General features: G+C 51.0%; 5 protein-coding genes across 6 annotated transcripts; 2 read left to right on the top strand and 3 right to left on the bottom strand.

The window, feature by feature from the left end:
• Window positions 1-39: 39 nt before the first annotated feature.
• AAFC00_000233 (uncharacterized protein) lies at window positions 40-1,541 on the bottom strand (the record flags this gene model as incomplete). The annotated part of the gene is made up of 2 exons (XM_069347731.1): window positions 40-964; window positions 1,030-1,541. The coding sequence occupies 2 exons, from the start codon at window positions 1,539-1,541 to the stop codon at window positions 40-42; spliced, it is 1,437 nt and encodes a 478-aa protein (XP_069196451.1).
• Window positions 1,542-2,606: 1,065 nt separating this feature from the next.
• On the top strand, window positions 2,607-3,320 carry AAFC00_000234 (40S ribosomal protein uS7; the record flags this gene model as incomplete). The annotated part of the gene is made up of 2 exons (XM_069341737.1): window positions 2,607-2,933; window positions 3,003-3,320. 2 exons carry the CDS (start codon window positions 2,607-2,609, stop codon window positions 3,318-3,320), a joined length of 645 nt encoding a protein of 214 aa, XP_069196452.1.
• Window positions 3,321-5,149: 1,829 nt separating this feature from the next.
• Window positions 5,150-6,594, bottom strand: AAFC00_000235 (uncharacterized protein; the record flags this gene model as incomplete). The annotated part of the gene is made up of 2 exons (XM_069348626.1): window positions 5,150-6,178; window positions 6,247-6,594. 2 exons carry the CDS (start codon window positions 6,592-6,594, stop codon window positions 5,150-5,152), a joined length of 1,377 nt encoding a protein of 458 aa, XP_069196453.1.
• Window positions 6,595-7,736: 1,142 nt separating this feature from the next.
• AAFC00_000236 (uncharacterized protein) lies at window positions 7,737-9,407 on the bottom strand (the record flags this gene model as incomplete). Of its 2 annotated transcripts, none has more annotated exons than XM_069341748.1 (5): window positions 7,737-7,770; window positions 7,820-7,958; window positions 8,009-8,630; window positions 8,683-8,829; window positions 8,976-9,407. In XM_069341748.1, 5 exons carry the CDS (start codon window positions 9,405-9,407, stop codon window positions 7,737-7,739), a joined length of 1,374 nt encoding a protein of 457 aa, XP_069196454.1. The 2 variants fall into 2 exon arrangements, with proteins under 2 accessions (XP_069196454.1, XP_069196455.1); XM_069341749.1 differs by having other exon boundaries at window positions 8,958-9,407.
• Window positions 9,408-10,149: 742 nt separating this feature from the next.
• AAFC00_000237 (uncharacterized protein) lies at window positions 10,150-11,813 on the top strand (the record flags this gene model as incomplete). The annotated part of the gene is made up of 6 exons (XM_069348627.1): window positions 10,150-10,204; window positions 10,285-10,322; window positions 10,389-10,992; window positions 11,047-11,091; window positions 11,148-11,287; window positions 11,358-11,813. The coding sequence occupies 6 exons, from the start codon at window positions 10,150-10,152 to the stop codon at window positions 11,811-11,813; spliced, it is 1,338 nt and encodes a 445-aa protein (XP_069196456.1).
• Between the last annotated feature and the right edge of the window lie 2,623 nt (window positions 11,814-14,436).

Below are 14,436 nucleotides of genomic sequence, written 5' to 3' on the forward strand. Positions count from 1 at the left end.
TCGAACCCGCTCCCAAACTTGCTCCAATTTTGCCACGCTTCAGAACGGAAATTCCGACCGAGGTGATCGAGGCGTCGCTGGCACCAACACAGGAGTAAGAGGAGGCGTGATGCCGATTCTCGTCTCGACGTAAAGGCTAGTCTCATCATTCACGTCTCCTGGCTGGCCGTTCGGGGTGACGACAGGACTATCTGGGCTATTGGCACTTTCAGATCCACCCTGTTGCCGCCGATGGTCTCGTTGTCCATGATGTTGGATCTGCACTTGTTGATGTTGATGTTGATGTTGATGTTGATGATGATGATGATGATGATGATGATGATGATGCTGATGCTGATGATGAGGGTGATGATGTCGGTGATGCTGCTGGTGCTGGTGCTGCGACTGTTGTCCACTGCGGTGCCGTGCATGACTGTGCGAAGTCACTGCACCCGCGCTCAAGAATCCGGCTCCCTTCCCGCCAATCGGCCACGCCCTGTGCAGAACATTCCTCGCAGCTTTGACTTCTCCTCTGATTCGCTTGTACTCGGTATAATCATCGATTTCTTCTGCAGTGGGTCGACGAACGACGTCTGTCATTGCCGTCTGTTTCGGCATGCGAGTCAAGGTCACATCGTAGTTCCATTGGCAGGCTTTCTCGTCGTAGGTGATTGTCCAGCCAGTCACAGTGTACAGCCCCTCATATCTCACCCCAGCCCTTGGAGTCCAGAAGCTGCGAAGAGTGTGACTTCTCAGCAGACGTAATGGCTGCCGAGCTTCGACGTAAGCGGACGTCAACCGATACCGACCTGTATCGGATGACTTGCATCTATACGTGCAAGACAGCGATCCGGGTCCGCTAATCTCGTCGTGGTGAGTCATCAGCAGCGCGTAGGCGCCTTTGCCGTCGCTCGTTATACCGCCCAGAGGGTTTCCGTTGTCGATGATACCTGCACGGTAAGCATACATGGCATTGATCCACCAGCTATTCTCCAATGTGAGCCTCATCGCGACTCGTTCTCAGAAATTGCCAAAGGAAGGACCACTTACTCGCCTGGTTTAAACCCAAGATCACCATGTCGTCGTGAAACAGTCGGCGAAACAAGAATGCCAGGCGTCTTCAACCACTTGATCAACAACTTCTCCCTCTCGACATCCTCAGGCGAACTGATTCCATTCAACCGTCCTTCACCTTCGTAGAGCAACGGTCTCATTTCCTCCAGTGATCCATGGCTCTCCTCCAAGTGCTTGATCACATGCTCGACCTTGTCAATTAGCTTCCCGGGCCACCTGGTCGCACGACCGGTGATCTCGAGTAAGGCACGGGGGACCCGAGAGTAAACAAGGGTCTCGGTCGGGATGCTTGCGCGACAGAGCTCGTCGAAGAAGGTGACGAGTGTCAGGACGATGTCGGGGCAGAGGACGTCTGGTCCTTCTCGCGCGACCAGAGGATCCAACTCGTCTCTGATCCAGCTCGCTCGCTTGCGCAGGTAGTCACGGTCCAGGAAGAGGGGCTGGGCGAGATCTAAGGTCGTCCAAGTTGTCGGGATGGGTCTCTGCATAGTTTCTTTTCTTCTTGTTGTGGTCTCTGCTCTGTATTTGTTATATGGGAGTGAGGTTATAGATGGATGACACACAGATAGGAGTATAAGCTGCAAAGACAATGTGTGGCAGACTTGAGGTCGAGCAATGACAAGAACAACAAGCGATAAATGGTGAAACGTCAATGGCTGGCAACTGCTATCTTCAACGAGTCGCTCCTTCCCTAGTTATATCTACATGTACAATCAACACACGGATGGATTAACACCACGAAGGAAGTGTCTTGTCCACGACTCCTCGGCCATCCGCCTTTGTCTCTGATTGTTGGATTTTGAGACAGCAAAACACGCACGCAGAGAATCGTTGACAAGAAGAAGTCCCACCATGTGATGTGATGCAGACACACATTTCCTCACCGCATATTATATGTGTATCTGTTTGTCTGTCTGTCTGTCTGTCCAGCAGCAGCAAGCCCGGAGACTTGGTTCATGATTGCAGGCAGGGTCGCAGGCCATGCGGAGTAAATGTATTGCTGGTGCGACACAATACGAAGTCTGTCACATGGCCAGACAGCACTTTTGCAGTGAGCGAGCATGAAAAGTCCAAATTAGATAGGAGATGGTCCTTTCAGTGGGAACATGAACGAAGAGGATCTCTCTGTTCAGGCAGTGCGGTCAAGCACATGACTAGGTATGAGCACAGCCCAGGTTGTGTATATTTTTTTAAGACGGCTTCTGTGGCAAGTTGACACTGACTGACGCCTGACATGTACTGTACAGTAGGTAGTATTTACCTTACAGTGCACCCGCCTTACTCTACCTTAGTGTAGAGCCAACCACGGAGTGACTGAGGTGCAACTGATGCAATGGGCAGATGGGCGCCAAGACTACCGCAAAGAGAGTCGCTGCCGCCAAGACTTTGTGGAGAAAGCCGAAGATGACCCGTTAGCGAAGACCCAGCGAATTATCCACTTTTTCGCACTCGATCTTCCAACAGATTTACTCTGTTTCTTTCGACGACGACAACGACCAGCGCCAATCCATCACCTCCCGCCGTTCCATCTCTTCTATATCATCCCAGCAACAATGTCTGACGCCGGCGAAATCGAGGTCGAGAGCCCCCAGGGTTACTCTGTCCTTCCCAAGGATGTCGCCCAGGAGATTGGCAGCATCAAGCTCTTCAACAAGTGGACCTACGAGGACGTCGAGATCAGAGATATCTCCTTGACCGACTACATCCAGATCCGCCAGCCCGTCTACCTCTCCCACTCTGCTGGCCGTTACGCCGTCAAGCGTTTCCGCAAGGCCCAGTGCCCCATCATCGAGCGTCTCACCAACTCGCTCATGATGAACGGCCGCAACAACGGCAAGAAGCTCATGGCTGTCCGCATTGTCGCCCACGCCTTCGAGATTGTGCGTTTTCTCTCTTTCTTTCTCTATTCTGCTTCATGCGCATCCCGCTAATTTCTGTGTCTGCAACAGATCCACATCATGACCGACCAGAACCCCATCCAGATCGCCGTCGATGCCATCGTCAACTGCGGTCCCCGCGAAGACTCCACCCGTATCGGTTCCGCCGGTACCGTCCGTCGCCAGGCCGTCGATGTCTCCCCTCTCCGCCGTGTCAATCAGGCCATTGCCCTCCTGACCATCGGTGCCCGTGAGGCCGCTTTCCGCAACATCAAGTCTGTTGCTGAGTGCCTTGCTGAGGAGCTCATCAACGCCGCCAAGGGCTCCTCCAACTCTTACGCCATCAAGAAGAAGGACGAGCTCGAGCGTGTCGCCAAGTCCAACCGATAAACGTATCGCCCACTTTTTTACAGTGGTATACTTGTTCGGCTGGTGTGGATATTGATGATGATGTTCGAAAAGAGGGCTTGTTGAAAGAGACAAGTCGGAAAAAGCAAGGACTATTATTTCACTCGACTGCAAGCGTTATTTCAGGCGTTGGTACATACCCTTTTCAGATACGATATGTGGGCGGGAGCGCCTGGAGAAATGACAAGAAGAACTACAGTTTGAGAGAGCACTTGATCCTGGGCGATGATACCGCAAGTGACTCGTGGAGATATGGCCTTTTTTTTTCCTGTTCTAGTGAATCGCGTAGATGTTATGGGACAAGGTGAGTGTTGCGTTGACACCAGGTAAGTACATATTTTTCTCAAGTGAGGCCTGCTGCCAGACCGGGTCGCCAGACCTTTCGCCTGTCGCCGCATGCGAGAGTCAATGATACGGCTGTCGCATCGCAGCGGTGGCTGTGAACACAGCGTGCAAGGTAGGCCAACGTTTGGTACTCCACTGTTCCATGCATCGTGATGTTTATCCCAATATCACGTGCCACTGGCATACCCCCTACATCAGGTCACCGAATTGACCGGTCGAACACGACATTGCTATCTCAAATGTTCAGCGCCCTCTTATTGACTGCATGGCCTCGAGCATAACTGAAGTAGCGCACAGCAAGAAAGAAGCCTCAGGATTGGCGAAAAGCACATCCTGTGTTCCTAGAAAATTGGACCCGTCTTTTATCCTTTGCCTCAATGTCCAGCTTCTTTGGGGCTCGGTCGAGGATGGAGGTCGTGGATGAGGGTCTTGGTACGGGAAAGACATTTCCTCCTCTTGTCTTCTTTTTACTTTGAGTTCTGTTCATATTGCATTAAATCTCAATTTTACGGCTATTTACAAATCTCTAAGATCATGTCGACTAGACTATACACAACGCAATACACCCATCCTACACAGTCATGGTATAGTGCGTGTCATCGCTATCGCCTCAAGGTACCTCCCCCTGCCTAAATTATAGTCAAATGGCACGAAGGGAGTCAAACAGTATCGTCGAACATGAAGAGTGCAGCTCATTTGAATGATACCGCTCGTTGAGTCTGACCCTTCGTGGTACTCGTTGGCTGGGTTTTCAGCTGGTTGTTCGGCGCCCAGGAGGTAAGAACGTGCATCGAGTCGGGGTTCTGGTGAGAGACATTCGTCCATCCATCCATGCATTCATTTTTTTGTCTTTTCACAAGCCGATGATGTAGGGAAAATACAGAACAGGACAGCAGGCATATTGTTGTCTTCTTCCAGGATTTTGAATCAAATGCAGATGATGGAGAAGAGAGAAGAACGGCAGGAACAGTGACAGTATAGTATAATGCACGTGCAAGTGCAAAACGAGGTGTATATACCCAAAAGGAAAGAACAACACGCCCTTTTGCCCTTTCCACAAACCCCCTAAAAACAGAAGAAAGAGACAGAGAAAATCTTTCAACTCCTTGCTTGATGCAACGACGACGACGACGACGACGACGACGACGACGACGACGACAACGAAAGGTGATGAAAAGAAAGTACCGGACTCGTTCACGTCCTCCCGCCTCCTCTGACTCTTCCCACACTCAGACTCCCAAGCCCGACCATATTGACCGGCGCACTCAGATCTCTTCTTCCATATGGTTTCGTGCTCGCCGGACGCTCGGTGGCAGGCGTCTTAGGTCTGCCGGTTTGTGCTGAAGTCACGCCAGTCGTCTTTCGAGCAGGTGTATGTTGCTGTTGCTGTTGCTGTTGCTGTTGAGGTGCGGCACCACCGACAGTCTTTTCGCTTGTGGTAGTATTCGGTGTAGTGGTGTTTCCGTTCATGAAGCTCTTCGCTCTTCCCCTTCTATAGCGAATTGCGGCCAATGCGGCAGCGCGATCGAGATCTGCAGACGCCAAAACACCAGGGATATTCCATTCTTCCGTGCGTGCTGCTTCTTCTCTGCGCCACTCGCGGGTCGCGGGTCCGCCTGCGAGTTGTTGGTCGGCGTTGTGTTCCGAGTGCGAGCAATGATGCAGAGATGGCGTGCGTTGCGAGTTTGTGGTCGTAGCTGGTACAGTAGAGGTTGAGATCGTCGACGGGGTCTGGCGGCTACATGTCGCCAACGCTGATGCCGGACGACGTAGAGGCGTTGCGAATGATGAAGGAGGGGGGCTGAGTTCTCTTTGTCTGAGTTGTGGAGATCGTCCTCGTTGTCTTTGTCGTCAGAGGGTCCTTCTTCTTCTTCTTCTTCGTCGCCGAACTTGATGGGGACCGTCAAGGTGTGCTTCTTTGGCTGGCTGATTGGTGCTTCGGACTCGGGTTCTGGGGTGACTTCGTCGTGTATCGCCGAGTTCGCTGCGTCTTCGTGAATGAGAGGGATTGCAGGGTGTTCTGAGGTGGCCTGATGGGTTGCATCATGGTCGTGTTGCTGTGTCTGCCCTGTCGTTGATGTTCTGTCCTCGATCTCACGAGGCGAATCGCACATCACTTCGTCGACTACTCGCGCGGGATATTCGGCTCTCACTTTGAGGTCAGGCTTCGTACGGACACGCTCTTCCCGACCGATTTTCCCATCCTCGCCTATTCTTTCGCCAACTGCACTGTCTGCTCTCGCCGGCGAAGCCATTCTCTTTCGTTCCTCACGGGCAGTGCGCATCATCATCTGGCGCTCGACTTCCATGAACGCTATGAGATCATAAGCGTCGACTCTCAACTTCCTCTCCCACTCTATTTCTTCCTCGACGGCCGACTGAGCGCGCCAGTGCTGTTTTTCCCGTTCCATGAACTCCTTTGCGGCTTTGCGTGTGGCTTCGTCGTGTTTGCTGCGTTGGGCGCGGAAATGCGCCTTGGCCTTTTCGTACTTTTTCTGTTGTGGTAATCCCTCGTCAGCTTCTACACTGTGATCCTCATCGTGCAAGACATCTATCTGCTTACCTCGTATTCTTCAACTCTTCCTTTAAAGTTCTTCTTCTCAGCCACCCAGTCCTCGCCGACCTCGTTCAACTCCCTGACCTCCTTTCTCAGATGCTTGACCTCAGACTCGGCCTCCTCGCGGGCGATCTCGGCTCTGCGCAGCGCAGCCTCCAGTCTCTTCATCTGACGCGCAGTCTTCTCCTCGTCGACGTCCTTGACCTCCAATGTGTTGAATCGCCCGACCAGGTCGGCGACGCAGCGGTTCATGTCCGGGGCGCTTCGTGACGGCGACATAGGGAATGCTTGTTGTTGGGATTCACGCAGCGGTGACGACTGCGCCACTACGAAGACGCTTTCTTGTGGTTCCATCGTAGATAGTAATATCGGATATTGGTATTTGGTGTCTCGATTTTCAAGTCGATGATTTATGATGATGATGATAATGCTTGTGATGACAACCACAGGCTAGGTTGTCAAGGCAGATTCTCTGCAATCACTTCTCGTCACTGCGACGGAAATGTCTTGCAAAGGAAATCTTAAGATATCTTCTCCCCTGTCGAGATGATCATGCGCCTTTTGCAGATAAATTCCAAAGTGTTAACGTGGGTCGAGTAAGCTCGATTTAGGCGTAAACATTGGAAAACACCAGCCTGACCCTGGCAACCGAAAGTGGTCTGTGCTTATTGCTGTGTCTTTGCTCTCCCTGATCGAAGCCGTGACCAATGACGACTGCTGTCAACGTCTGTCATCACTGGTGGATCGCTTTACCTATTTCACATAACACCAGTCTACATTGTCTTGTGCTGTTAGCAAGTACCGAGTCTTGAAATGCTGCCTACCGCAGTGTCTAACGATACAACGTTCATTCCCAGATGACAGTACAAGTACAAGGACTGTATGAGCTTCGCGTAGTCGCTACCCTGCCCCAGTCAGTGCTACAGCACCGTGCACAGCTCGGCCCAACCCTTGGATCTGCCCTTATACACAACAAGGTCTGCAATTTTACCGCCTTAGGACCCGACTGCCCACCTACTCGTACAATTAACCATTTACCATCTCTCCTCGTGAGTTCCGCTCCATGCGAGTAATCGAACAGCTGGCTCGCGAAGAGTTGTGAGGATGCCTTTTGTGCAAGACCTTCGGGTCCACGGTGAGTGGTTCGCCCGTGACATGATCGTCCAGTCCGTCGACTGCGTGTTCGAGTCGTTCAATGATTCAGTGCATCTCTGCAAGATCGCCAGTGTGTTGTCAGACTTGCCAATATAAGAACGATCGCGAAGGTATCCGATCATCACCTTTACAGGCAGCGATTGGAGTAATACACAACTCCGGCCGGTACTGTGACTTGGATCAAGATCAAGTGTCGATCACGCGGAACTCCGTCCACTCGAGCGAGATGTCAATTCCGACAATTGGCAAGATGCATTCAGACCTTGAGCGCATGTTTCGCTTCACAGCCACGACAAGCAAGCATTTGCAGGCGATCGTTTATACAGCTAGTAGCCAGACACTCAGTATAGCGGCTTCCTGCCGTATACGATGTATCTGCAAGATATCAGCATCGTTGACATCGTTCGATTCTCAGATTACTCACGCTTTGTCCATGACCTTCCAGGTCGGATCATCCATCTCATGTATCAACTTGGCGAGGAACACTTCAATCTCCATCGGTTGCCACCCTGCTCGGGTCAACGAGGCAAACATGATGCCGTGGAGCCCCTTTTTCAGTTGTTCTGCAACATGGTCAATACCACCAAATTCAGACAAAGAACCTCAAACTTACCAATGTGCCAATACCCAATCATCTTCTTCCTTGAATCATCGGACCATGGCCCCCAAGGCACATCACGCACCTCTTCCACTACAGCCTCGAACCCAGCTTCTTTGAGTAATCGTTGGAACTCTTTGGCAATTCTCATGTCAAAGCCTTGCTTGCCAAGTGCTTCACCTTGCACTTGAAACCATTTGGTGATGGTGGGAGGTCGAGGCCTACCTTCAAATTCAGGGCCAGGACTTAAGTTGAGCTCCGCAAGCTCAATGTATCCACCAGGTTTGAGAGTCGTGAATGCTTGCTGTAGCATAGCTGGCCAGTCTCTGACAGACATGAACATGAAGCGGCAATGGACGAGATCGAAGCTGTTTTGCTTGTAGAGCCATTCTCGCTCGAGGTCGTCCACCTCGAATGACAAATTCGGGGGGACCCAGCTCGGCTGTACCGGCGATATATCAAATGCATATACTTCAGCGCTTGGATACGCGTCTGCTACTTGCATAGCCCATATGCCAGATCCGGTCCCGACGTCGAGGATTCTTTGAGGGTTCTCGCCAGTTGGTGAAAGGTGGAGACCACCACCTAGCACGAGCCGCCACATGTGATGCTTCATGTCTTCTCGATTGAGTTCTTGCTGTCAGATCATAAGCCACTTGAACTGGCAGGGTCATCTAGTCGCAACCTACATCGTCATTTGGAAGCAGATATCTACCTCCGCCCCATCCATGATAACGCCGTCCGTTCTCCCAGTAATAGTCGTGAGCTTCACTCTGTAAGGTGCTGCAATAGCTGGTTGCCGAGCTGTGGGCGTATCCTGGGTCACTAAAAGTGTCCTACATCTCATCAGCACGAGTCAAGAATCACATGTCCCTCGCCAGGTACATGGAAATCTTGTAAATGGATTGACAGAAGCGCATAAAGGCTCTCTATTGTCTACGAGTACGAAATTGCTAACACTGACATCCTCATTATCGCTTACAAAATTCTCTGGCGCGTTCTCTTCGACTTCGTGAAGGGGCTCGTCTCCCTCTCCAGACGTTGATGAATTGCTGGGCAGACCACGCGTGGAGGTGGCTCCAGGTGTAATTGGTTGACCAAGTGCAGCGCTACCATTACTCAACGGCGGTTGACTCAAGGGTGAGACATGACTGCCACCAGTGGCTGGTGTACTCATGCTATCGCGAAGGCCAACATCGTCGATTCGCTGAGCCGGAGGACCCTTTGCTCTTGTTGTATTTTCATCAATTGTTGCTTCGCTAGGAATATCGTCCGCATCACTAGTTTCCGGCAACAGCGATTCCGACCCCACAAGCGCTTCCGATTTGGGTAATGCATGGGCTGAGGTGGGGCTCTCGGATATAACCTCGCTAGCATGCCCCTCTTTAGCTGGCGTGAGCACTGGGGTTGTCATGTTGTTCTCTGCCGTACAGTAAGCCTGGGATCGCAACGTCGAAGTCTATGTCGTCGCGTGATAGAGCTTGCAGGGATGGATTTCCTATCGTGGCGGACATTCAAAAGCTCTCGTGATATGCGATAGACGGTATCGCGTGCGGATACGTGAACCGAGGATCAGAGAGCAATGCGGTAGCTGAGCAACAAACTTGGCTCGAGGCATGCGGGCCTGGCGCATCCTTTATCCTTGAGATCTGACACCGTTCACAGCCGATTGCTGAGCACTTCAAGTAACGGTTCCTGCCGGTTTGCCGGACGAACTGCGCTGCCCGTTGTGTTGTGACAACCTGCCCTGCATGTGTAACTTGCACGGCTGAGGGCAGCTTGCTGCACAGCAGACAATGTGCGACGCTGTGTGCCGCGATCACTTTGTCAAAGTAGATTGAGCCCCAAATTAATAGATAACGACATCCTCAGGCTAGGGCGCGAGCCTGCAGGAGACCAATGAGCAATTCTAGCGTTGCCAGCTTGATGTCTCCGCACGTTAGCACATCAGTGGGTACAAGTATTTCACTGACCTTATCATGACTATATTTAAGTGTAGCCATGTCCAGCATACTTGCCTCTGGACATGACTTGTCAGCCTCGCTCTCTAGCTGATACCGGTCTTCTGGGAGGGTAACGCTAGACGACGCGTACATCCTGCAGACCTACGTGAAACAGCTGCATCTTCCGCAACAATTCCATTCTCCACCATCACAATGGAGTCGAATCCTGCAGAGAATGCAGATTTCAAAGTGTTGGTGATAGGCGCCGGTAAGTGAAGTTGCCGTTCTTAGCAAGCACTGCTTTGTCGGTATCACACGGCAGACTGACGGATACACACATGCATGCAGGTGTGACGGGCCTCTTGATTGCTCACGGATTGCAGAAGGTACATGAGCCGGGCCATGTTCGCCTCCGGTACCGGGAGTTTTACTCACTTTTCTGTTCTCCATAGGCAGGAATCCAAGTCTCCGTCTTTGAACGTGAAGCTTCATCGCAGGCATACAGGCCGCGAGAATGGACTATGGGCATCCACTGGGGCTTACCTCTTATGGAATCTCTCCTACCAGACAAGATGAGAGCGAGTCTGGCACGTGAAACCTACACCGACCCCAACCTAGATTGGGAGAAGAGCCCTTGTAACCACATGCGCATGTTTAATGGATTGACTGGCGAGACCATAAAAGACGTGCCCGTGCAGGGTAAGATTGTTAGGGTATCCAGGAGGAAGCTTCGCGCTTTCCTTTCTCAAGGCATCGACGTGCAGGTCCGTAATCTCTTATGGCTGGGAGACATTCGCTTATATCTTTGCAAGTATGATCGCCAACTCATAGACATCAAATACGAAACAAACGGTGTAATCGCCGAGTTCGCCAACGGTATCGAAGCTAAAGGAAACCTCATAGTCGGCTGTGACGGACCACAGTCTGCAGTGAGAACCCTTCTACTGGGTCCCGACGAGGCGACTGCTCAGCCACTTACTGATGTGGTGCATTGCAACACAAACTACATCGTCGGAGATGCAGATAAGGCAAGATTCTTGAGATCTTCCCATCCAGGTTGGTGTGAAAGGGCCTGACGAATAGACACTTTTTGACTGACTCATTTGATAGCATGGGCTGTGTGCATGCATCCGGAACTGTTTTGCATGACTGCTTGTGGGTTTCTGACAATTGCTATGATACTACAAACTGGATGCTGACGTCAAAGCTAGTGGTTGGGGCAGCAGACTATGAAAAGCCAGAAACATGGCAAATGCAAGTGATAACTGGCTGGCTCGGTGACCGGGAGGCATTCCCCGATGCTGCTGAACGACTCGCGGAAGTCAAGCGCAGAGGAGCAAAGTTATGCGAGGTATGTTGGCAGACCTTCGAAGATTCACCCATGCCACGAATTGAAGGAGCGGCAATTGACTAGAGACCAGCCATTCCGTTCGGCGACCCAATGGATTCCCGAGGGTCATCCCGTGACCTTTGATGTCTTGAGATATTGGGTTTCAGTCCCTTGGAATACGAGAGGTGGGCTCGCGACGTTGGCGGGCGATGCAGCTCACCCCATGGGTCCACATCGTGGTCAAGGCATGAACCATGCAATTCAGGATGCATACAATCTGGTCAGCTTTCTCACTGCCTCGAGGTCTGATATATCTGAACATCCCGAGTCTGCCCAGCTTGCCAACGACATACAGAGCTACAGCGACGAAGTGGCTCGTCGAGGTGCGGAGGAGGTCAAGTTGACCACGCAGAGTGCATACATGTCACTTAGTTGGAAATCCCTCCCAGAGAGTCCGATCATCAAGCATGCGCTGGACCGGAGCCCACAGGTCAATGGAACTCCAGACAGAGCGTTGAACACTGATGAAGGCTATGTCAGAGCGTAAGTATGAATCTGAAAAATGGGTTCGCCCGGCAGATAGAGATCGCATGAATGCAGTGATAGAGACTATTCAGAAACCGTGGCAGCGGCATGGAGTCTTGAAATCTGATCGTTCCTCTTCTCTGCTTAGCCAGACTTCCATCTGCTCTCACTACCACTTTCCCACTTCACGAGTGAGATGCTTTCCTTCGCTGTGAGGTACGCGGTATGACCACCTGAGGCAGGCCGAAGTTCTTCATTGCCGGCAAAAGTTGTCTTCGTCATCAACGCAATGACAAATAGACAGTAGCCTTTACATACTAGTCTTTGTTTCTCAATTCCTGTCAAAGATAATAACGACAAAGCCAAAATAGTCTTTGAGAGTGGAGACAAAAAGACAGTAAGACAATAGCTTTGACATACTGGTCATTGTTTCTCAATGTCTATCAACGACAAGAAGCCAAAGCTGAAGTGACTCGCCTGCACTTTCTTAGAGAAACTCTGTGTAGGCTTTGTCGACCATTGAAAACGGTCAAAGACTAGATCTATATCAAGACAAAGACTCCCTTTGTATGTCCATGGACAATGAAGAGGCATCGAGTCTGACCTTCCCACGATATGGCTGAATATAAATATAGAGTCCTTCTCCGATCTAATTCTCTTTCCTTCACACACTGCTATCCACTTTTCTGAAGATATATCAAAATAGACATTTCAACAATCCTACTTCACCGTTTCTCCAGACAATCGACCGCAAGTGTGTCTTGCAGGGGCTCATCTCGTACCTACACGGACGAAGAGCTGGCTGCTGCCGACCCGCGCAACAACCGCCCTTATCAAAACCCTGCTGACAGACGCCAGTACCTCTACCAGCGAATGCTGCTTAATGGAGGCATCAATTCCGCCCCTCTGCAAAGAAGCATTTCGAACGCCGAAAGAGGGTACAACCTTCCCCACCACGTTGTGAACCAACGCCCGACTCCAGGGGAAGCGGCTACATTCAACCGCACCATGGCGCGAGAGGATGCCCGGTGGTATCTAGATCCAGCCATGTCTGCGCCCCCGGGCCACAGAGCGTGGGTACGCCGCTGCTTCAACGAGGACCGCAGAGCGTACGGCGGCGCGTCTGCTCTAGATGCCTACGAAGTTGTCTACCAGCGTCTCAATGCTGGTGGCTGGTTGCCACGTATGCTTCCTGCTCAGCAGGGCCGAACTGTCCCTATTCGTCGGGCATCGCTCTCCTGCTCAGCAGCGCCGTCCGTCCGTCTTGACTGACCCTCGCCCTCTCGCCCATCAGGTCCCGGGCTACTATGCTCCCTTCCCTCGTCCACCCGACCACCCATACCTTCATCGACCTGCCCCTCGGCGTACTGCTTACCCTGGTGTACAGGACTTGCTGCTTCGTCGCGCCAACTCGGCTCGTGCTGGTCCTGCGCCTCACTCGCAGCCTCTGTTGGCTCGGACAAGGGATGTCGTTCCTCACTACGCTTTCCCAAGGAGACCCGATTCCCCTGCTGAGCCTTGTCGCCGCAGTGGTGGGTCTCGTTAGGAAGGCACTTCCTCCAGGTAAGTCTTTTTCTCTTTTCCTTCTCGTCTTTCCTATCTCGTTAGCGTTTCTTGAAATTTCACGAATATGGAGAAAACAAAACCAAAAACACTTAGAAAACGAAAAAGAAACACAAAAAAACTACAGGTAGGTCTTTTTGGTTCTCGGAGTTCTGAGGTTTATGGGAATCTAAAAAGCAGAAAAACAAAAAACACCAGGAACAAACCCAAAAAAACCATGTCAAAAACATAGGTTTGTCATTTGTTCTATCGAGGATACGAATGAATTCAACATCACTCTTTACCTATCTTTACAGATACCCGACCTTCAACAGATTCGGGGTTGGCGCTGGTAGCCAATCTATATACTTAGATCTCAATGCAATATTGATCTCTCACAATGTCTTTAATCTTTCCTTTCCTCATGCGATCTGTGAGATTTGAGTGCTTGAAATGTAGTTAGATTACTTTGACTTCGACTTAGCGTAGCTTCTGCAGAAATTTGTCTTCTCTTGTTGCACGTCTTCCCTGCTCGCATGTCTTCTCTGCTCGCACGTCTTCTTTACCTATACGTCTTCTATATCTGCACGATATTTTGTTCGCACATCTTCTCTGCTCGTACGTTCCTGTTACTTACATGCCTTTTCCACTCGCACATCCTCTTTCCGCACCGGTGTGTATTCAATAAATGGACTCGAATTGCCTGCTTGCCGTGTAGTAAGCGGCCACACTAAAGGGCCATGTCCCGAAGACATGGATGGAGCCGTATATTTAGGAAGATCGAGGAGAAACAAATGCCTGGTAAGACCATTGTGCTTTTTGTGATTTGGTAGCTATAACGTCGACTGGACAAAGGCAAAGGGAACATGGACAAAGGGACGTTGACTGAGGCTGCTGGGTTTTCTTTCATGTTCCTTTCTTCTTTCATATCTCTTTCTTTCTTTCTTTCCTTCCAAGTCTTATAGTCCATTCTCCTTTCATGTCTCTTTGAAGATAGTGAGACTTTGATGTATCGGAACTAGGTACAATGGCGATTTCTTTGACGATGCGGCTTTGATACCACCGAACAAAGCTCAACAACGAAATCATTGTCTATTTTACAA

This window comes from Neodothiora populina, assembly GCF_041146345.1.
Source record: "Neodothiora populina strain CPC 39397 chromosome Unknown canker_contig_1, whole genome shotgun sequence".
NCBI lineage: Eukaryota > Fungi > Ascomycota > Dothideomycetes > Dothideales > Dothioraceae > Neodothiora > Neodothiora populina.